We start from the raw sequence: 24,110 nt of genomic DNA on the forward strand, positions 1-24,110 counted from the left end.
TCAGGGTGTCTGCAGAGTTCTAGAACACAGAAAGCCAGCCAGCGCACACCACTCTTAAATAATCAGGACACGTGTTCTGGACAGAAGGAAAGGACCTTCTCCCACTTTTGAGATTTAATACACATCTCACTACTTAGCCTGCAACTGGGACAAGGGTTACCAAGTGAACTCACTGGGTGTTTTGTTGGACTCAGATAAATGGGGCGCTCTCCTGACCTCAGGCCTAAGCATGTAATGGTTTGCAGAATGCTAGCAAACAAAACAGATAAAACCTATCAAAGCAAGAGAAAGGAGGATGTTTTAGAAGGCCTCTGCGCAATATTGATCTCAATGAAGGGTACGAAGAAACAGCTCCCCTCCTCTTTAATTACAAGGCCATGAGCATTGCAGTTTCCCTCTACTGCATTTGCAAAGTGCTTCTCTCCAAATAGCTCAGTGATGTCAAGGGGTGTAATAGCTACACAAAGGATTTTCAGTTAACATACAGGCCGAACTGTACTTTAGAATTCAAATATTAAGATGTGCAAATACACTTTCATATATAAAATCATAGCATGGCTTGTTCTATATACTTGGTTTATTAATCACCTGCGAATTTATCTTGAAAAAACAAAATCAAACTGGTGCCTATGGCAGGAGATCCAAAGGAAACAGTTCTGCTGTCTCGGGCAAATTAATTCCATATTGCTTTGTGCCTCAGTTTCCCCACACGAAAAATGGGGATCAGGAAATCTTAAAAGATTGACAAATAACGAATAGTAATCAAGCTAACTGAAAACAGGGCCCTTATAAGGCCAGGGAACAACGGCCACCCAGCTTTACCTTGGAACCTGGGGGAATGGGCCGCACATCCTGTCCCGCTGCCCCAGCCAACTCTGCTGCTGGGCACCAGGGGATGGCCATCCCGGGGTGTTACCTTCACAAACTGCACATCGCTGAGGATGTGGACTGAGTAGTCCGGTGTGTAGAGGTTGTTGCTGCTGCTGCACAGCTGGGTGTTGCTCCCCCCAAAGTCACTGCGCTCACGGTTCGGAGACTCGGAGCGGTTCAACCCGCTGCCACGAGAAGGGGACCGGTTTACTGCAGATGGTGAGGGACAGGTGAGGGAAACCAGGCGAGGAAGGGTGGGTGGGGAGAAAGGAGAGGGAAATGAAGAGAGAGAGAGAGAGAGGTGTTGTTTACTGAGGTCCCACAGGACTTTTAGGCAAGGGTAACACAGGATGGTGGAACTGGGCCCTCAACGCCCCCATCAGAGCCCAGCCGCTCCACTGATGTTCATTTCCGTGAGGAGCAAATACCTAAGACAGGAGCTCCTGACTCCCCTCTGCTCAGGCTCTTCCTGTTCCCCACGACCACTACCAGGGAGGAGCAGGGGCAGAGGTGGTCCACTGCCTTTCTCATTTCTGGTCTTCGGGTTAAGAGCAGGAGATGAGGACTGTGCTGTGAGCGTGGTTAGCTGCCCCAGACGCTGAGACCCTATACCAGAGTGAGTGAGTGTATATAAACTTCATTAGCAAACCTTCTTTCAGAAAGGCCTAGGCCTTAGGTTTGCCCTCAAAACCATCTGTCCCAGCACAGATAACCAATCCCCTGTGGTGATGCCTTTCAGTGGGGATAACTCAGGTCTGTCCCAACAGGGGCAGGGTCCGGGACAAGCAGAGGCCTGCAAACCACATATTTAAATCACATTAGTAAACTGTTAAAATATGTTCTATCCTTGCCCTTGACAAATATACCTTCATAACAACCTGGAAGGCCAGGTCCAACTACTTAGAGTTTTGTGCCAGAAAAAGGGCTGTGTGGGGAGAACCCCTACCCTCAGGCTTCCTGGTTCCCTTTCCCCAGGGCTGTTTAGGTGGGAATTCTGGGATTCTTGTACCTGAAACGTTGTCTAGAGGGAAGAACACATCTCTAGCTGGGCACATCTCTTTGTTCCTGTGAACTCCTCACCCCACAGAGAAGGCCAGGGCTGAGGCGGGCCAAAGCAGGGCTCTCTACCATGTGGGTCTAGGGCAGGGCTCTCTCTAGGCCCAAGTGGGGGACTGGAATAACTTACAGGCCTTCTGTCAAAGGCCGCCTAAATTTTCAAACTGAGGTTCTCTTTCCATTGTCAATAACCTCTTCTTTGGGAAAGTTGAATTAAGACCATGTCACTTGGTTTCAAAATGGACTATGTGAACTACCTCCCTCAGGATCAGTACAAGAGAGGTTCTTAAGGTGGCCCGAGCATTATCTCAACCGCAGAATAACATCGAGTGAGAGACTGCAAAGCCCCAGCCACCCCTCTGCTTCCCAACTGATGCTGCTGTGCATTTTCCCCCAAAAACGGGAGGTGGGGGGCTGTCAGCCTCTCATAACACAGGTTTAGTTCAGGGGCTCAAATGCAGAGTCCAATTCCTCAGAGATTCTGTTCCTTGTTCTTTCAGGGCAGGAGCTCGGGAATTTAATTCTGTCTGTTGAGATAATGCTGCCATCAATCAAAATATTTGATTAGTATCAATTTGGAGTGAGTCCTGGAGGGTTGACATCTGTTCAGCTGCCAAGCTGTTATGTCTGGCAAACCACTTAGCAGAAAGATTAAAATAACAATAGATTGAATCACTTTCTCATTAGAACCAGAATAATCACTGCCTCGATAGGATTATGGAATTAAGGATTCCACTTCCAGCCATCCCCTTCTCAGTAAATGTCATTCACACATAAGCTGTTACTTAAGCCAGAAACCTGGGAGTCACCCTTGACTCCTGCCACTCCCTCAGTCCCACATCAAGTCCTCTTATCTCCTCTTCCCACACAGCAAGCCCATCTGCCTCTATCTCTGTCTCCACTCAAGTCCTGGGTACCATTACCCTTGCCTGGACACAGTCTGTCCCCCACTTAGAATCTTATAATCAGTTCTCACCTCAGCTGCCAGAAGAACATTTTCAAAACCACAAATTAGCTTCCTTTTCTTCAGTCTGAATAAAATCTAAATTCCTCGCTTTGTCCCCTAAAGCCCCCCATGACCCGACTCCTGATTTCCCTTCTGATCTCATCTTGGGGCTCCCTTCCCCTCCCCTGCTAGCTCTGCTCTAGCCCACTGGCTGCCTTGGGATCCTCAATCAGGCAAGGGTCCTCCACCTCAGTAGATGCCCTTCCTCCCCACCCCCCAGTCCCTTCCCCACCTCTACATTAGGTCTCAGCTGAAATGTCACCTTCTCTGAAGACTTTGGCCATCCTAAGAAGATTCCCCCCGTTTTCCTCTAACACTGCCCCCTGTTCACTCCTTCAAAGTACTTTTCACAAGTTTTAATTAATTACATGATTGTACTTATTTATTATGTCAACTCAGTTCAACTCTAAATTCCATGAGGGCAGAGACCTTGTCTTTTCTGGTCATCATGGTACACCCAGTATCTAGCACAGAGCCTGGCCTAGAGTATGTGCTCAATAAAAATGTACAGAATGAATGAATCAGCACCTAAGAGTCCCTTAAGGAGCTTTTATTTTGAATCTAAAATTTCATTGAGAAAAAGGTTTCAGAGCTCTCAAATCATCCTGGAATCTGAAGCCTTTCCTCTGCAACCTAAAGTCATTCTGGGGAAGCTGGCTTCTTCAAGAAGCTAGGGGTGGGCAGAAGGACACTCCAGAAATACAGCTCAAGAGAGAGAAATAGCGCGCAAAGTGTGCAATGAGAAACAAAGAGCACCGAGAGCCTCAGGCCTTGGCGCAGTAACTTGAGGAAGAGCCATAGGGAGCGTCAGGATTTTGTTTGTTTGTTAGTCTGTTTAATTTGGCCCAGTAACTTGAGGAAGAGCCACAGGGAGCGTCACGATTTTGTTTGTTTGTTTGTTAGTCTGTTTAATTAGAGCTTGTGAAACAGGGGGTCCTAGACTCAGGTCTCTAGGACCCCACTTATCCACTGGGGAATAGAGGACCAGACCTTTCCCCAGAGTGACCAAGACTGAGAGGGACAGTGATGGTGCCATGAATAGAGTGAAGCACCAGTGACTGTAAATGGCAGAAGTACTGGGGAGACAAATATGTATTTCATTTCTGCTCCTGGTCCCTTGCAAACTAACAGATGAATTCTGGCTTGGCTAGACCCTTTGTGGCTGTTCTAAGGTGGTGGCTGGCTAAGTAAGTGGATGGTGCTTCCTTGGGGCTAGTTGTTATGGAAAAGCAGGGCAGGCAGTCCTGCAGGAGAGTCCTGCAGGCATTTTTGGCATGTGAGTGGAGTGGCCTGGAAAACAATACCTTGACCTGGTGGGTCTTGACCTCAACTCAGTTCAGAACAAGGGGAGAGAGTGTGAGTAGGGCCTATGGCTTCAGTTACCCTGAGAAATAACCATTGCTCCTTGATAATCCTCCACTTTGCCTGGTTGGACATGTGCTTCACACACCCTACACCTGCTGTTCCACATCGTCATCCCTATGTCACAATTCAAGATATATTCAGGGAGGATGACAGGGAAAGACAGCCCTATCCTAGAAGGTTCTGCCTGAATCACTTCCACTCTCCATTGGAAACAGAGGCAACAACTACACCCCTGTTCCCTAGAAAGTTCTCATCCTCACTGGCTCTCAGCACAGGAATGTCACTCTACTGTCACTCACAGGGACCTGCATGTCAAACACAAGCGATATCACTGTGGTACCGGGAGGAGAAACACAGCTTGCTTTCTTTTTAAAATAAAAACAATGCTATTGAAGCTTTATTCATAAAATCCCAAAGGATTCCCAACATCAAAAGATACAACTGTCTTACAAAGATCAGGTCTATTAAAAAATTTTGAAAAGGAAAAGGAACCCTGATTTCGTGACAAAGAAAGTCCCAGCTCATCTGAGTGTTCTGCAAGAACAATGTTTTCATGGCCCAGAGCCTGACATTCCTCAATAGGTGGGATGCTGATGACTCGGCATTTCGGTAATTGTGCACATACATTCAGAGGTTTCTGAGCAAGGGAAATGGAAATGCTTTTAATAAAAAAAAAAGGAGAAGAAATCAGTAACATACGAGTGTCCCAGCAGCATGGCAAACTAGTTCAAGTTGTATAATTCCCCGTGGCGTTTCCTAAGAGCACAGAGGCACAGCTTGGGGGAGTAAAGCAAGGGGGGAAATTCTGTTTAGTGCAAAGAGGTCTAGGAGGGGACAGACCAAACAGCGATGCATAAAGCTGACCACAGGACCCTTCAACAGGAGGGAGGCCAAGCAGCCTACATATCCCTTGCCCACGGTTGCTGTTACATCATATCCTCAAGCTGGCCCTGGAGAGACTGGGTGGTAGGGAGCAGGATTTCCTGCTCTAGACCCCCAAGTGCTCTGGAGAAGTGTGGTAGAACTCATTCCTGCAGCCTTTGCATGGCCAGTCTGCAAGAGATACCTGTCCTAGATAGTAAGTTGGAGTGAGGTGGGATGGAGAAGACACCAGGGTAAAATTGGGGATGGAGTGGGAGAAAGGGTGGAAAAGGATTTTACACTGTAGTTGGGGCTGGATGGAATCTGCACTTATAGGTAGGGGCCCTAAAAACCTATACACTGCTCTGAGACTCTGCTTCACTCATGACACCTGGATCTGGGGAGCAGGATCCATGATACAGAATGCTCCACTGGCCATTTCAGCTTGGAGACTGGAGGGGAAAGTAGGGTTCAGTGGCTGCCTGCTTGCATCTTTTGGAGCCTCAGTGAATGACAAGAGAAAACAGCCCGCTTTGGTCATGGTCACTGTGCCGCGGGACATCCGTGTTCTCCAAACTGGATGGGGCAGTTTAACTACATAGGCTTATTAGAGTGCAAACTAGGATTATTAAAATTCATCATTCTGGGGTAATAGTCAACATCAGACAACCAAATGCCAAAAGCTCTCTGTCAAAGCCACAATGCGAACTCTGCAAATCAGCCCAAGTTATAAGCCCAGATGAACTCGCTCACGTTACATGGAGCTTTAATGGTTCCCAAATGTTTACCATGCAAGAGCCAACCCAAAGGAATATTTCCACTTACCACATTTCACAAAGTGAAAAGATTATTTTTAGGAACTTTGCGTATATTCTGGGAGAAAACTCTATCCTCGTCAATCTCAAAGCACGTTACAGATGGACTATCTAATACTGAAAAAGAACCCTTGCTCCCAATGCCTCTCCCTGCTCTGACCTCTGTCCTGCTTGTGTGCTTTTGTGGATTCGGAAGGACTGTCATGGGCAACTCGAAATCATTGCCACATCGTCGGGAGAAGAAAGAAGGAGGATCTGGGGAGTGGGAATGATGACTGCAAGGGAGCCACGTACTCCCAGTGGGTCGAGCAGAAGTTTCCATTTTAAATGAAAGCACCTGCAAAGCTGGCTAGCTACACTGCACTCTGGAGGTAATCCAAAAACCCTCTACTCTCCTTATTTCAAACTAAGTCTCACATAGAAGGAAGCTCTCTACGGATAATGGTGGCAATATTTGGTGCAGGGACTGCTGGCCTCAATCCAGCGTGAGCACCATATTTGTTAGCACAGGCTACTCTCAAAATGCAAATAAGGCACAGGGGGCACAAAATGCCTATGTTCAGCGGGGAGCAAGGTCCCAGGCAATCGGAGAGCGGGACCTGAGAGACTTGGATTCCAGTCGTCATCCCTCCACCTTCTTACTACACCAATGACATCGACCCGATGGCCTAATTTCTGAGAGCCTGTTTCCTTACCTGTTGTTTCCCAACAAGAATTCCTGCTTGTCTCCTAAGGTGGTCGTGGGGATCAAATAAAATGACAGGGTTCTTTTAAAACTTAAAGGCCCTATTAATTTCCAGGATTCCTCTTTTTCCTGGGTAGGATGGCGGTTAGACATAATATACATAAATTAACGTATCTGGATCATAAATCAAGTATGGGGCCAGAAGGTACCAAGGGCTGCTTTCCACAAAAATCCTCTGACTAAGGCTGCTTCTTCTGGTGAAGTGGCACAGAAACAAGAGAGACAGCAGAAATACAGTAATACAGTTCTGGGGTATGTCACCCGGTCACGGGGAAGGCTTCACAGTTGGCTGTAGATAGAGACAGGACAAAAGGCGCTATGGAGAGGAAAGAGCCCAAGGAGAAGCAGGGCATCCCTGCCTCTCATTTCCTCCTGCTGTGCCCGTCACTGCTCTGCTCTGCAGTTAAACTAAGGGTAGGAATAAGCTAGCTTTGTTCTCACCTCTTTGTTGCTCACCTGTTTCCTGCTGGGTTGAACACCCACAGTCATGGAAAATGGGCAGAAGGTTAAAAGAGCCCTGAGCACATGGCACTAGCCAGAGTTGGACCAGAAATCTCAAAACCACCAGAGGGGATGGTACGGCAGGAATGAGTCACCTTAATCTCTATCTGACACTGCGTTACCACGAAGTTTTTCATAATAAATACTAATGAACTAGAATCAACTTTACTTTAACTGAGAAATTATAATTAACTAGACTGTCTCGTTAACTGAGGGTTAATTAAAAAGGAAAATATACTCCTGCCTTGATCCTCTTCTTTGAAAATCTTTAAAAAAATGTGCATTTTCCCTTTCTGCTGAAACTTCATAGCACACTCTACACTCACCAAGATTCCCTGCATGTGAAGGATCTGGAGGGTCCATGATGTGGTCAGTTCTAATTTTGCTGGCATGCAGAAGTAGACCAGTTAGCTGGTGATGGCACCAGCCTGGCATCTCACATTGATCATACTATCCTGTAGTCATCATGAAGGCATTAGCTCTCACAAAGCAAGAAAAATTTTATTTCATGGTGGAAAATCACCGTCAAGTGAGAGAGAAAACTTTGGTGAAATTTGAGAAGGTGGTTAATTTGTCTTGTGCCTCTAAACATGGAAATCAGATGGGTTTCTATGGAAAAATGTGACTTGGGAGAAAGCAGAAGTCAAGAGAAATTATTGTGAAGTTGCAAACTTGCGGGTTGGAGGTCTCAGGACATAGCCTTTTTTTTTTTTTTTTGAGGAAGATCAGCCCTGAGCTAACATCTGCTGCCAATCCTCCTCTTTTTGCTGAGGAAGACTGGCCCTGAGCTAACATCCGTGCCCATCTTCCTCTACTTTATATGTGGGACGCCTACCAAAGCATGGCTTGTCAAGTGGTGCCATGTCCGAACCGGTGAACCCTGGGCTGCTGAAGAGGAATGTGCGCACTTAACCGCCGCGCTGCTGGGCCGGCCCCAGGACACAGCCTTTTTGAACACTGAAGGTCTAATGCACAGACAGTGGAACATAAGTAGATTCTTGATGACTAAGGCTATGGTGGGGCCTCAGAATCTTTACTGCAGCCTTGGGATAAGGAAGACAGATGCAGACGGTATAGGAAATTGGACTGTGTTCTGATTTCAGGGCAATTTAACAAATACTTGGTTTGGTCATTACTTGCTCAATGAACCTCAGAGATCAACCTCCAGAGATGAAAATAATGCAAACAGTTAATTGATTGTTGAGATTTACTGCAGTCTACTCAATCCTGGAATTACTGTGTAGCTCTATGAGGAGCTACTTTACCTGATTAAAAAGAAAGCCAGTAAAGTTTATTTAATTAACAAGAGAGGTTAACCTAATGAAACATTGTTTTGAAATTTTTATATATAGCATCCTTTGTATGACCAGAGCCAGAGAGAATATGGTCACCACATAGTAACATTACTAGAAAGATGAGGGTGGGTTAACGGTCAGCTAAAGGCAGAGACCATATAGAAGGAAGGGTGGAAGAAAAATAGGAATACAGCATAATATTCCATTGTTTCTTTCTATTTTTCTCCTGCTGTACTCCTCATCCCTCCATTCTGCGGTCAGACAAAGGATGAGGAAGAACTCACACCATCCCTTATCCCTACTATTTCTCTACGTCCATACACAGGTACACCCCTGGGAGCTAAATTCACAAGTGGTGCCAATGAACCAGAAATGCCCGGCTGTGCGTAAAAATGAGTGCTATTTGAACAATCTGCTATGCCTTAGTCATGAGAGTGCCTGCTGGGAGACACTAGCTCTCATGCGGGACAATGACAGAGACCAAAGGCCTCTTGCAAACGCCGCTGGATCTATGGAGACCGAGACACCCATATGTGTTTACCTGGGGAGCCTGCCAGAGAGTCCCCTCTGCTGAAGGCGAAGGTACGAGACACAGAGACGGGCACTAAAGAGTCAAGGGCCAAGGAGTTGTGAGTTGCAAGGGGAAGATGAACACAAAAGGAGAGAGACAAAGAGCAAAGTGGGTGAGACAGTCTTTTCCTGGATCTTCACAGCATCACATTTCTCTGCAAAAGGGAATCTTGTCTCTGAAAACATTGAAATCACATCCTCTTACAAAGTCACTCTCCAGAAAGAGGAAAATAAAACAGACTTTGCTTCAGGTCATCTGAAAAGATGTGCAATCATCTTAGAGGGCATCAGACCTGCCAATGACAAGAACAGGCAGTGCCCCAGGGGGGAGCACATGTAGGCAGCACTCTCTCTGAGGCAGCCTTTTTGAGCCAGCAGATACACTGGGAGCCCAGCACTGCATTCCCACCAGGCTCTCCCAGCTGCCACACGTGTCCTGCTCACCTGCAGGAAGGCTGAAAGCAAAGTGCATGCTCCTGCTAGGGGCATCCTTCATGAGGCTGTATCCTGCCTCAGACTCCTAGGAGCTCCCTCTGTGGTCATGGTGCTGGGGAGAGACAGTGCATTGCTAGAGGCTTTGGATACAGGAAAGGCAACATTTCTAGCAATTTTAATGTGAATCAACTTGATGATTTAAATCATAGTCATTTCTTAGCAAGTTCAAGTGCTCCAAAGCACCTCTCTTCTTATCTCCTTTTCCTTCTCTCTCTTTCCCCAAAGAGTCCAAAATGGTGCTGGCTGTCACTTGGGGTCTGGGGTGGGGTGAAGTGTGTAGCAATATCTAGTCCTTCTCCCATCTTGACCCTTGACTTGATCAAGTAGTGTTTCTGCATGGGAATCTGTCTTCATCTCTCTTATCTGCTCATTCCCAGAGTCCCTTCCAAGGAGCTAAAGTCAGTCAGTCTGCAGGTAACAGCACACTGAAATAGGCAGCTTTCACAGTCTTATTTGCTGCACTCGAGGATTTTACTGAAATTACCTGTATATGCAGGGGAGTGCAGGGGGCTTTATACCTACTTGATAATCATTTACTTTGACACAAGATGTCAAAGAATATTTGAATGGGCCACTAATGTTGTAAGACACAGTGGAATAAGAAACCCCACAGTCTCAAGAAGAAGCCTAGCACGTCCGGGCTGCAAATTAAATGTATATCCTGCCAAATAGATAGTAGACTTGTTCTCTCCCGACTACACTCCCCTATGGGCATCTGTTCTGGCGACCCTGAGCTCAGGCCCAGTTCCTCCAGAGTGCCAGGCTCGCCAGGGTCCTCCAGCAGTCAGAACCAAGATAAAGCAGACAGGACTGGCTGTGTTTCCTTTGCCCTGGTCAGGAAAACCAGAGTGACTTACTTGTACCCTCAAGTTAACTTTGAGGCATCCATCACAGAGCCAGGATTCTGGCAAATTCGTCACCCCATTCATCACCCTCAAAGGCTGGTAAAGCTAGAGGTTGCCTTCAAGGACAGGGGCAGTTTGCTGGACCAAGATCCTAAAAGAGCCTTAAGCTCTCCCTCAATCTATAGGCCAAGGTTCTTGGCTGGTAAAAGATGCTGGGTGGCTGGACCTGGGCTGAGAGTCCACCAGGGACAACCCTGGGGTGTGGTGGCCTTTGCAGTTACTTCACACTTCACCCCACTAAGTGGGGAGGGCTTGGGGGAGGATGGAAAATGTCTCCATACCCCTGCAGGCTAATTTGAATTCTTTTTCCTCCCGAAGATTGACAAAGATGCTCAGAAGTGTGGGGCAGGGTGGGGAGAAAATTTAATGCTTCCTTTTAATCAGTTTTGAAGGAGAGATTAGTGCTGCAAGTTTACTCCCATCTCACTGATAAAATGGAAGGATTTTCATAGAAGGAACTAGAGACAGGAAGGAAGAAAAGGAGGAAACCATCTTCCAACTACTTACACATTTTTTTTTTTTTTTTAAAGAAAGCTCATCTAAATTAAGTGGGCTGGGGAGCCTTATGTAGCTCCTTTCCCCCAGAGTTCCCACCTCTTCTCTTTGGTCTTTTGGCAGAGCCGGGACAGGGCCAACAGGTCTAGGTAACATTTAGAGTCACAGGAGTTACTCCACCTTGAGCAATCTCTAATGTGAGGCCGGAAATCTCCCATAGAGAACCAAGGTTGACCCAGTCTGGCAGCCCATCCCTTTCCCATCCAGAGTTCTTGTTCTGAGTACTGAACCTTCCTTCATCAACCCTAATTGAGATTTGTTGGCTTATGTAAGTATACTACTGTGCTAGGGTTTCTATTTTACAGATCTCCTTCAATGCATGTTGGGCCCATGGGTGTGGGCACCACTTCAATTTCATTTCAGCCCTCTGCTGGGCTAGGATGTGAAATTACACCACAAATTATTCCAATATTCCCATATAGAATTGCATTCTGGAACATGATGGGTCTTAAATCTGTATTTCATTGTGCTGTGTGAACTAGTGAGGGCACTGGAATGTATCTAGGTAAATCACTATTTGCTGGGTGATTTGGAGCAAGTCATTTCTTTAGTTTCTCTGTGTTAAAATGGTATCTACCTTTCAAGTGCCTAGGATTGTGATATCAAGCTTTGGGACCCTCTGATAAATCCCAGTATAAAGCATGATGTAAAGTCTTTTTTATGATGAGAGAAAACACCCCATTTGGCATTAAAATGGCCACCATAAACAGTAACAGCTCAAAGCAATGCAAAATTCAGACCAGTGAATCAAAAAGAAATCTAGAGAAATCATTCTTTCTGGATCACACTCATGTCACAATAAATGCCATGCCTTCTGAACACAAGTGCAGTAACTATGCAGGAACTAGCGAGAAGGTAGAGCACAGAAGGGACAGAGCAAACCAGCCAGCAGCCCTGTGCCAGTCCCCACCATCAACATGCTTGGCCAGCTGGCAGACACCTCTCCACCAGCTGAGATGCAGTGAACAAGGAAAGAGAAGCAGATAAGCAACATACTGCACCAGCCTGGGACTTACATCCCAAGATCTCACAGTCGCTTCTTACTAACCCCACAGACACAAAATAGCATAGTAGGTTTTCAAGTGAATTATCCTAGCAGAGAAGGGAAGGCTGAACTTCCACCAAAACACACAAGCACCTGCCTGCATTCTCTGGCAGGTGACAATAAACAGTGCCTTCCCTCACAGACTCCCTCTCTGCCATTCATCACTTGCACATGAGCAGAGAAGCAGCAGAAAACATTCCAGACACACAGAAACTAAGCTCCCGTGGTCTGTGGGTACCTGGCAGGAAGCAGTGCTCCTGGCAGAGCATTACAAAGAGGCTGCCAGCATTTGTGTTAGCCTCAGCCCAGGCTCGGAGTGCTCGGTCCAGGGCCCCAGAGTGGGCTGAGGCAGGACTACGCTGGGGAGGGCGAGGGAGGGGTTTGAGAGATACATACAAAAGACAGAGGATCCAGCCAGACTTCCAACCTTCCGCACTTCGTTATCTAAGGACAGAAGAATGCAGTGTGTTTCACAAGCAATTCAGAAAACACACATTCTTATGGGAATTCTCCCTTTTCCACCCCACCCCAGCACCAATTAACCCTGCAAAAACCAGGCAATCAAATAGAAGTGTAAAAAGCAAAATAAACTTATCTTTTCACACTGAAAAATACCACTATCATCCCTAACACATGATAATGTTACAGCCCATTGTGAACTTCCATAAAAAATCTTTCTGAATGAAATATGCTTCTTATACCCATTTTACAAAGGAGGAAACTAAAGCCTAGGAAGTTAAATGCTTGTCCAGGGTCCCTAACAGGAGTCAAGATGAACTCAGATGCTTTTTTCTACAACATTCCATTGCCTCTCCAATAAGCTATGGCTTAGGAACCAGAATACCTGAGCAAGCAGTGGTCATGATGGCTGGGACACCATAGTAGGTGAAGGCTCCATTCTCGAAGCGAAGGCCTTCCTTCCCAACCTCCACCTCCACTTTACCCTGGAAACAGAAGGAAGTGTACTTAGAGTGTGTACAAGCACTTCCAGTCCTATTGACTACCACCCTAAGCACTTCTGCCTGGATCACAAGAGGACTTACGTTCTTATCACAGGAGAATGTGAATTCTGCGCATACTTACACTTCAGAAACAGCACATCTGACTTCAATAGCCCTCTGCAGTAAATTAATTGCTTAGTTCATAAAGCAGCATCCAGTCATGAATAACCAAGCTTTCCTTGCATACTGTACTGGACCTTCCATGATACAGCTCCAGGCACCAGCTAGTCTGGGGCCCCATAAACTGCCCTATTGGTTTAGTCTGAGATAAGACCATCTTTAAGTCTGGCTGACATAAAATCTGATTCTGCACAAAGTTTGTTGAATTCATCAGCAGTTATAATGATACTAATGGGTATCAGATAGTGTATGTCGATGGGCCTGACACTGTGTTATGTGTACTGCATGGACTCCCATTCAGTTGGTCCCACAACTCTATGAGGCCCGTACTGTTTGTATCCCTAGTTTACAGATGAAGCCATTTTGAGGCTCACAGAGATTAAATAACTTGGTCAAGGTTGGTTAGGAAGCAGCAATATTGGAAATTTCAAAGCCAGATCTTTCCAATTTCTGAACCCACACTCTTGCCACTACATTTTAATTCCTCCAAGTTTTATCTGTGAACAGTTAAGTTTATATTAAGCATAAGAGAGTCAATTGTATAGGTTCATTATGTTAGATAAATAATGTAACAGGACCCTTCTCGATTTCCGACAGTGAAGAACGTGACTCCATTTTTGGAGAAAGGAGGTCATTTTACTGAGATTGTTTGGAAGGACGGCTTAAATCCCTTAAGATTTTAAGACAATTACTGTATTCAGACTTCATAAGATTCTGTTGGGAAGAGACATGGAATAGCGACAGGGCTAATGGTGGAGCCAGGCCAGGGCACCAGCAGTATCACAAATTGGAACCATGCCTGACACTCATTTACGACAGGCCTGTCGAGGCCCCGAGGGCAGAAGGTGATCATACTTATGTGAGCACCAGGAAGATGCTACACCTCTTTCACTAGGTCATTTATTCCCTTCCTGGTCCTCTCGAGGGGGAGAAGATTCCAGGGACTGCAGAGGCTGAAACGTGGCAGAGAGTGGATGTGTTCTGTGCACCTCCAGAGAGCGGAGTGAGGACCAGTAGGTGGAAGTCAGAGATGGTGAGATTTCAGCTTGACAGAAGGAAGGGCTTTAAACAAGAAGTGTCTGAAGTTTGGGAGGCAGTAGACTGTTTCATTTCTGGGCATGTCCAAGCAGAGACAAGGAGGTCTTAGGGATGCTGTAGGACAGCAGTTTTGGAAGTTCAGTCACAGAAACTCTCTGCTGGGGAAGTACCTGCCCTACTACCCCACCACAAACATTGCTGATGTCAGATGCAATGCCATCAAGATCCCACCACTCCCAGGACATCAGCCAGTCATACATGGCCCCTGCTTTGGGTCATGGACAAACGCCCACCTCAACAGGCCTTGCTCTGGAGGCAGCCAGCCAAGCCTTGGAACCTGGCACTGAGGAGGCAGGGCCATTCCTCTCCAGCTGGAGATGCCCCCAGCTTGCCCTTAGAGGGTCCCTGGCTTTCTCACTCACCTGCAGAAGCAGCACAAAGTAGTCCACGGGGCGATTGCGCTGGTAGAGGTAGTGTTCTGGAGACTTCTTGTTCTTTTCATCAAACTTCAACTCCTGGATCACATTTGGATGTTTCAAGAGCCGAAGCAGGATCTTCTCCGACAGGTACAGAGACTTAAAGGGCTCCACTTCTAGGGGAGAATGAGAGACAGGACGAATTGGCAGCGGGGAGGAGTCAGGGTGAGCATAAGCAGGGCGTGTGTCTAGAGCCACCTCCACTCATGCTCCTGGCACCCAGCTGGCAGGGTTCCTGCGATTCCCTCGAGTTGGGGGGTCTCAGGCCTTCCCCATGTCCTCTAGGGATGTGCGTCTCTGCATTGGCAGCTCAGGAGAAACATGTCACCATTTTGCAAATGTCAGTTTTGTTATTAATTTTCTCCTTGATTTTATTTAAAGTTGGGCATGGACTTAAAAAAGAAGGTAACCTTGCCATTTGTGACAGCATGGATGAACCTGGAGGACATCATGCTAAGTGAAATAAGCCTGAAACAGTGCATGATACCACTTACATGATGAATCTAAAACAGTCAAACTCATAGAACAGAGAGTAGAATGGAGGTTGTCAGGGATTAGCGGGAGGGGGAAACAGGGAGGTATTAGTCAAAGGGACAAAGTTTCAGTTATGCAGGATGAATAAGTCCTAGAGATCCACTGCACAGCACAGAGCCTAGAGTTAACAATACTGTATCATATACTTAAAAGTTTGCTAAAAGAGTGGCTATTAAGTTTTCTTACCACACAAATAATAATAACAAACAAAGAAGGTAGGAGGAAACTTTTACAGGTGATGGTTATGTTTATGGCATAGATTGTGGTGATGGTTTCACGGGTGTATACTTATCTCCAAACTCATCAAATCGTATACATTAAATATACACTGCTTGTTGTATGTCAATCAAACCTCAATAAAGTGGTTTAAAAAAAAAGTTAGGGATGGATAAGTAAGCCTTGTGAACAACAAAGGCTTTAAAACCATAACCAAATGATATACAGAGAATTTAATCTGACTTATTTCTATGACATGAATGAAATGAAATTCCAAGTTAACAGAGACAATTATTTAAGTGATAAGTTCTCAATAATGTGAAGTATCATCGCATCATATTCACATATTAGCAGATATTCTTACATATTATGTTATGTTATATTATACCGTACCATATTATATTAACAGATACAGCTGCTTTGCTCTAGGAATTCAGGCAGCCAGTAGTTAAAAGAAATCTGTATTCAGAACTAGATAACATGTTGAAAATTCTACTTTAAAGAAGCACCAACTTAAAATTTTCTACTTTTTAGCCCCTGGAACACCACTAGCACTCATTAGACATTCAATAAATATATGTTGGATTAACTAAATATTGAACTTAACGATGGATGAGATCATTCTAGGTCAGCACATTAATCAGGCATGGATGAGAAGGTCAGAGGGTTCAAAGGCAAATTTTACCTTCTTTAGAAGAAGGAGAAGTTTATCTTTGGATCCTCTCACCTTTTTTTCCTTTCTACAGATTCCAAGATTCACAATCCACTTCTGTATTTTAAGAACTCATAGCTCACAGGCCTATGTGGTCCCTGGAGGGTACTGGAGCCCAGGGCCTTGTGGTTGGGTAGGATAACGCCTCTCCCTCCCCTACAAATCCTCTGGGGCACCCCAACTCCAACAGGATGGAGGTCGGCCTAAAAGGCTCCTGCCAGGAGGCAAGTGGAGGAAGGGAAAAGTGCAGCAATGGTTTCTTTAGCTCTTTTCTCAAGTAGAAGGGAGAAAAACAGAGTTGGGTTGTACTTACTTCCTCCTGAGAAGAACAGGCCTGGGGCTGAAAATGACAGCACGTGGCATGCCATCGCTCTACCTAAGGCAACCTCCTCATTTGGAACAGTGGTTCTCAGTCCTGGCTGCACACTGGAATTAGTTTGCAAGGTGTTAAAAATGATTGGTGCCTGGGTCCCACCCTCCAGATTCTGTTTACCTGCCTGTGATGGAGACACCAGTGGGCAGAGTCATACCTGTGGCCATGAAGCGGTGTGTGGCCAGCAGAAGCTGTGGAGAGATCTTCACCCTCATCTCCGAGTCGGAAAGTTTAAACAAGGAGAAGTCATGCCGCTTCCTCTCCCGGTGCGGGACCCTCTGCTTTTTCCGATTGTCGGCTGTGGGATCACATGGGACAGATTGTGGCTATCTCAGAATCACTATTGGGTTTGGAGGTTTTCCCAGAGTCATATGGGACAGACAGATCCTTTGGGACCACGTGAATTTCTGCCAAGTGTCAACTGTAGGTGACATTACAACATCTCTTTCCCAGGGAGTGGAAGGATGATGATAAGGGATAGAAGGTGGGGGATGCTATAATGTCTCAGCGTTACTTACACTTAGGTGGTGGATAGTGGAAAAGGGTGTATAGCGACTTGGGGTCCCCAAGACCAGGGTTCTAGGGCAGCTGTCCTACTTACAAGCTGTGCAACCTCTCTAAGCATCAGTGTTTGTTTTAATCTACACAGCGAGGTTAATCCTTAATAACTCTTCTACTCATCTGATGCAGTTATTCTGAGACTCCAACCAGAACCCATCTGTGAAATGCTTACAAAAAGGCATTCAGACAGGAGGGACATGCATTTTCACCATCGAGGGGTTTGGCGGGGTCTGGGGCTTTCTGCCTCTGTCCTTCTCCTGTCCCCGGAGCTGGGCTCACCTGGTCTCTTCCTGCTGATTTAAACCATGCTCTGAGCAGTACCTGAGGTATGCCACCCAAGGGAGGAGGTGGTCACCTCCTCTTCCCACTCACAATTCTCCTGATTCAACCCTAGCCCCCTCCGTGTGGAGAGAACTGGGGGAAATAAATGGAAGCAAGGAGAAGAAATGGGAACAGCTCTGTAACGTGCAGAGACGAGTTCTTTGGGCAGGGGCCTCAGGCAGGACCTGGAGGAACTCCAGAGATCCTATGATTGAGAAAATTTGCTTTTTCCAATTTATTTTTCTTCCTTCTTTTTTTACGCTTGTCTGAAAAAGTATTTTTGGGGGGTATGGGAATGTTTTCTTGGGTCATGTCTCTTTTGCTTTCCTTTAGTTTTGAGCAAAATTTTGAACCTTCTAGTCTATCTCACTTGTGCTGAGGGGAACAAAGGGATGTGGGTTTTCTCCAAACTTGGTTTGGAGAAAAACAGGCCTTTGGGGAACCAAGAGTGCAGGTTGAGCAGATACAGTGGAAATTAAAGGCTCCCAGGACTCTCTCTCTCTCCTTCTGGAACTCGCTTCAGCCACACTGGTTGGAATTCCTTCTAGAAGGGAGAAAGTGCCCTTCAACCACGCTGCTTTCTTCTGGGCCTACCTTGGACTCTGGGCCCCTGCTTAGCACCTTTTGCTCGGATTGCAACAGTGGCTAGATCCAGACCCAAATGTCCTGTGGGTCAGGGTCAAGTGAGAAGAAACACAGTATTCCCGGCTCCTTGGCCTTCTTACAGCTCTTAAGGAATCCTGCCAGAAGCTTATTTATAAGCGTGGGAAACCCTAACCTTCTCCTACAGAAAGAGGATCGCTCAGCAAGAGAGCAGCAAATATATGCATCAGACCCGTTCTTTTGCTCTCACAGGTGAGCAACCTTCTGCTTTTCATGACATGTTTGCCAAAATATCCCCTCTCTTTCCTCCATCAGAATGCCACTTAACATGTCATCATTGGAGAATCATTCCCCTGATCTCCTCTTCATTCTTTTTATTTTAATATTGAGCGTTTGGAGCATTAAGGTTGTTAGAACAAATGCCCTAGGAGGAGCTTACTCATTTACTTATTCATTACACTATTATCAGCCACTAACACTTTAGTGTGAATGTCTTCACCAATATTTCTATGGAAACACTTGGGAATCCTAAATCAAGAGTAGTGGGCAGAGGTGGAGAAGGGAAGGGGGAGGGAGAGGTCAATCCCTATTTGAAGAAGACAGGCCTGGCCAGGGCACCACAGCAATACCAGATACTGTGACATTCCTGCTGTGTTTTATCAAGGTCTGGCCCATCTTTTAGGTTTGATCTCTTCTTAGTCCAAGGAGAAGGCATTCTTCCTGCACCACGCACTGCTCTATAGTATCAAAGCTTTTTCTCCCGGGAGTTTGTTTCTAGCTGCTCAATAGCTACTTCTAGCAAACACAGGACAGGGGTCTGGAATGGGTTATCTGAGGGGAGGAAAAGGGATTGGTGCCCCACAAGATGAAATTCAGGGAAAGAAACATTTCTTGGCCTAGGGACTCCTGTGGATTTAGATAACACTCCCAAGCCCGGAGACAAAGCACGCCTTTGCAATGTTTGCAAGCAAAGCTTTGAGAAGGCTCAGTACCCCAAAGCAGTCACTATCTGCATAGAAGAGTCCATGTTGTTCCTGAGGGGCAGTGGGTGGGAGGGTGAGGAGACCAGGAAGAAGGGAGCAGGGACAGAAGCAGGGGCAGGAGCCAGGGGTGCAGAAGGGAGGAGAACAAGAAACCAGGCGGCAGAGCTAAAAAAGCATAAGGGAGAAGAGCAGTGTCTAAGAAGCGATAGTCAAGGTTTTGGCATAGGTTGCGGGTGGGAAACCTCATGACAGTCTCCATTGCGCACTGATGTTCTGGTGTGAGTGGAACCCCATGGGTAGTGGGGTCTGAGTCTAGGTGGGCGAAGAGACAAAACAGAAACAACACAGGGGACAGAAACAAGGGCAGAGCGGCCTCTGGCCATCATCCGAGGTACACTTTGTTTCCTTTAGTTCCTTTTCCATCCAAAGACCAGGAAGTCTCCTTTTCATAGTCTTGGCTCAGTTCCTGAAGGTCCCCTCCTGATAAACATTCAGCTAGCACATCCTCGGTGACTCGGGGTGGTTCAAGTCAGGGTATCTGGCCGTGCTGGCATCAGGTGACTGACACATACATGGGGCTTGCCCTGATACCCTTTCACACTGTCTATCAAACTAAGCCAGTTCTGAGAGTCTCAGAGGAAAACAGGATGACCTTGGACGATGGCCAAGGCTGTGCACTTACTATAGAGGTCAGTTTCATCCAGGATCTCTGATTTGATGATCTCCTCTATGATGTCCTCCAGTGTGACAATGCCCATCACCTCGTAGAAGGGGTCCCCTTCTCCCTCATTATTCACCCGCTGAACGATGGCCAGGTGAGATTTTCCTGAAGAACAAATGAAGTTGTAGTTAAGCATTGGGACATTTTCAGAGACCTTTCCTTGTAAGAAAATTATACAAATTTGTTCACTGACTAAGCTTGGGACTGAACCCATCCCAGGACCTCCTTAAAATATGAAGTTTGTGTACAAGCTCTTATAAATGCAAACATTATACTTTTATATCTCTGTCTCTTTTTAGGAAAGTTACCTAATATATCCAAAGCCAGTTAAATTTGTTTTCTTTGAACTTTCACATTTAGCAAATACATCTAAGCTGAAAGATGATGAATAACCTAATTGAAAGAACAATAATTGGAGTCAGAAGATTGGGTTGAAGCCGTTCTCCTCCTCCAAGCTTCCTCCCTCCCCTGACCTCAACTCTCCCACTTATTATCTGTGTGCCCGACCCTGGGCAGATCACTTAACCTCTACCGAGTCTCAATCTTCTCATCTAGAATTAGGGAATAATACCAGTGTGGTGATTTTAAAACATGGCCCCCACACTCTTTGATATGCCTCCCATTGAGAAGTGTGGTCTATAGCCCCTTCCCTTGAGTCTGGGCAGGCTTGTGACTGCTTCAACCAATAGAGAATGGGGACGTGTCTGCTATGTGACTTCTGAGGCTAGGTCATAAAAGGCATGCGGCTTCTGCTGCAGAAACATTCTAAGAAGTCTGACAATTACCCTGAGGCTGCCATGGTGGAGAGGCCACACACGTGCTTAGGCGACAGTCCCAGCTGAGACCAGCCTTCCAGGCATCCTACTAAAGTACCAGACAGGTTAGCAAAGAAGCCACCTTGGCAGTAGATGCACAATTTCAGCTGATCTAGTGCCACCCTCTGGAGTCCTCCCCAGCCATTCAAATCATCTCCAGCTGTGGGCCCAGTTACTGTGAAGAAGAAATAAGCCATTCCTGCTGTACATTGTCCAAATGCCTGACTCACAGAATCTGTGAGCATAATAAAATGGTTGTTGTTTTATGTTGCTAAGTATTGGAGTGCTTTGTTAGCAGCACTGGTAACTAGGACAACCAGTACCCATAGGTGACTGCGGAGCTCAAATGAACGAGCAGATGTGTAAAGGCACATTGTAAACTATAATGTGTCATAGGCAGTTTTTAAATTTTTATTGCCCAACAACTTAATAATAATAATTAACATTTATCGAGCTCTAATTATGTGCCAGGCACTATTCAGAGCACTTTACATGTATTGATTCATTTAATCTTCATAACAACCCTGACGCGAGTATTATTATTATCCCCATTTTACAAGTGAAAGAATTGAGGCTCAGATTGGTTAAGTAACATGCCTCAAGTTACACAGCCCATAAATGGCAGAGCTGGATTGCAAACCCAGGTAACTGGATTCAGTCCTAACCTAGGGACTGACTCTTACCTAACAGTCCTGCTTCACCTTGGTTTGTTTTCATCTTTTGATAGACACATTTCTTAGTCTTGTTTCTAAAATGCATATCTGAGTGGTTCTTTCTTTGGCTAAGAGACATTTAAGGAAAAAATTGAGGGTACTGACTTAGATGTGTTATTCTTGCCAAAAAAAGAAAAAAGGAAGTTCATGCTTTCTCAGTGTTACCTTTTATAAGCTTTTCTCGGCCATCGATAAACATATCAGAGACGAGAAGTAGTCAGTGTGCCAGAGGCATAATTAGCCATTAAAATTTAAACAGATGAATACCTTAAATCACAGGATAGTTACCCATTGGAATTTTTACCCAGAAATAAATGGGAAAGATGGCATTTGTATCACTCAAGAATGGTCTCTAATTCCTTCTCCACCTTCAACCTGTCCTTTGACTCACTCCCACTGATCTGATCATACCATTTCCCTGCTCAATGACCCTCCATGGCTCCCTAGTGCTCACAGAAGCAAGTCTAGATTCATTAGTTTGGTATTATCAAGACTGCAAAATGGGGCTCTTCTCTATCTTTCTAAATGCATTTCCTGCTACATTCCCTAATCATTCTATACTCCAGCTGTACCAGGTTACCTCCACTTCCTCAATTTCCTCCATGTCCACTTTCCAAGTCTTGGCTCACACTGGTCTTTCTGCTATCCTCTCTCCGCTGGCCCTTCCAGTTATAGCTCAGGTGTCAGTTCCTCAAGAAAGCTCTCCCAGATCTGCCCCATTCTGAATCTGAACCAACCTCTCCTCGCCTGTGTTTCTAAGTCCCTGATAACTACATTAGAGAATTTATCACATTAGAGAATTTATCACAAGTTGCTGCTTCTTGTAACTAGCAATGTGTGTGTCCTCTGCTGGACCATGTTTCTTCCTCAGATCACAAGATCCTTCAGGACAAAGTCTCATACACTTAGATATGCTTCCGTCCATACAACGAGCAGCCAATAAGTGCCTGATGAACTGAACTAATACTGAATAAAATCCACAGTTGATATTATAGATAATATTAAAATGAGATACTAAAATGTTTATTTTTTGATAAAATACAATGTGTTTAAATTAAACTCTGCATCAGTGGTTCTAAAATTATCCTTTGAAACAACTGCATCCTACCCATCTGGACTGAAGTGTTTTGTAGCTTAAATTAGATTATGTTCATTGTTAGAATGTGCTCAATTTAAAGGTTTTTTTTCCAACACATTGTTCTTAAACTTATGCTACCCGTTCTCACTTTTCTGCTAACATGTGCTGGCAGATAGCAAAACAAATGACTAGTATAATGGAAAAACTTGGAAAAGTGATTTCTTAAAATTGTTTTCTATAACTGGATACTTTTTGCAGTGTGGAACCTAGAATACAGACAATACAGCCATACTTCCTGCCACTAAGATGATTAGTTCATATGATAGGATTAAATAAATTGATATTTTATGATGTTTCACAAAGAGTACCATAACTTCCATGTGAAAATCCACCATTGGTCTATACTTGGTAAGTTCAATTTGAGGATACACTATGCGATCACCAGAGAATAGAGATTTTAAGTCCTAATTACATGATATTCAAGACAATGTACTTAGGTAATCTATTTAGAAACATTTTGTTACCACAATCAGTCCTTAAGATTCCCTCAAGTGCCTGTAGAGATCTAAAAACAAATGAAGGAAGTCATTCTTTCTTGGGTACAGACTAGAAGAGGAATCAGCAATCACATAACCCTGTTCTGAGCTGACACACAGGGACAAGAAAACTGCTGTTCTCATGATACACATACTTGAGGTCCTTCCTCTTTCAAAAAAGTTGGCCCGTAAGAGACCTATCTCCTCATATCCCTTCTCTTCCTGGGCCCAGACGTGTTGGAGCGGCCCCAAGTGAAGCCAATCTTGAGACATGGAAAAGTGAGTCATTTTCTCCTGCCAAAGCACTTTGTACATCCCTGTCTATTGGCATTTACAATAACAATAATAACAGCTATTATTATATTATAGCAGCTACCATTTGCTATACACTCTGGGGACCAGGCACAGTGCTAGGCACTGCATATACATTATTTCACCATGTCATTGTTCTCTATTTATATGTGATCCTCCCACTACGATGGTGAGCTCCTTGAGGGGCAATAGCTATGTTCTACTTATCTCCATTTCCCCAGAATCTAGGACAGCACCTGGCACAGAGGGAGAACGCCATAACTAGTGGGTGATAAGTAGATATCCACATGAAAAAGAAGGAAGCTGGACACCTACCTCACATCATATACAAAAATTAATTCAAAATGGATCAAATGCCTAAATGTAACAGTGAAAACTATAAAACTCTTAGGAAAAAACATAGGAGTAAATCTTTGTGACCTTGGAGTAGGAAATGGTTTTTTAGATAAGACACCAAAAGCACAAGCAAGAAAGAAAAATAAGTAGATAAATTAGACTTCATCAAAATTAAAAAGGGACAGCATCAAAAAAGTGTAAGATAACTTACAGAATGGGAGAAGACATTTGCAAACCACATATCTGATAGGGAGCTTGTATTCAGAATATACAAAGAAAATTTATAACTCATAAAAACAACTCAATTAAAAAGTGGGCAAGGGATGTGAATAGAGATCTATCCAAGCAAGATATATAATTGGCCAATAAGCACATGAAAAGATGCTCAACATCTTCATCATTAGGGAAATGCAAATCAAAACCCCAATGTGGGGTTGGCCCCATGGCTGAGTGGTTAAGTTCCCGCACTCCGCTGCAGGCGGCCCAGTGTTTTGCTGGTTTGAATCCTGGGCGCGGACATGGCACTGCTCATCAAACCACACTGAGGCAGAGTCCCACATGCCACAACTAGAAGGAC

At 45.1% G+C, this 24,110-nt stretch overlaps 1 protein-coding gene across 5 annotated transcripts in view; it reads right to left on the bottom strand.

Annotated features, from left to right (window-relative positions):
• CNNM1 (cyclin and CBS domain divalent metal cation transport mediator 1) overlaps positions 1–24,110 on the bottom strand; it is a 61,983-nt gene that overhangs the window by 15,461 nt on the left and 22,412 nt on the right. For 2 of the 5 annotated variants that reach the window (XR_011522666.1, XM_070559471.1), the window contains exons 2-7: positions 19,705–19,848; positions 16,712–16,852; positions 14,666–14,835; positions 12,929–13,028; positions 12,481–12,528; positions 917–1,080 (exon numbers count right to left, since the gene is read on the bottom strand). Coding sequence is in view for 4 of the 5 variants with exons in the window: in XM_070559471.1 (XP_070415572.1) it covers positions 917–1,080; positions 12,481–12,528; positions 12,929–13,028; positions 14,666–14,835; positions 16,712–16,852; positions 19,705–19,848 (767 nt within the window). In the remaining variant the exon portion in view is untranslated. Of the gene's footprint in view, positions 1–916; positions 1,081–9,055; positions 9,119–12,480; positions 12,529–12,928; positions 13,029–14,665; positions 14,836–16,711; positions 16,853–19,704; positions 19,849–24,110 lie in introns of all 5 variants that reach the window. The other 3 variants (XM_070559466.1, XM_070559486.1, XM_070559498.1) reach the window with 3 other exon arrangements.

Source organism: Equus przewalskii, chromosome 1 (genome assembly GCF_037783145.1).
Source record: "Equus przewalskii isolate Varuska chromosome 1, EquPr2, whole genome shotgun sequence".
Classification (NCBI taxonomy): domain Eukaryota; kingdom Metazoa; phylum Chordata; class Mammalia; order Perissodactyla; family Equidae; genus Equus; species Equus przewalskii.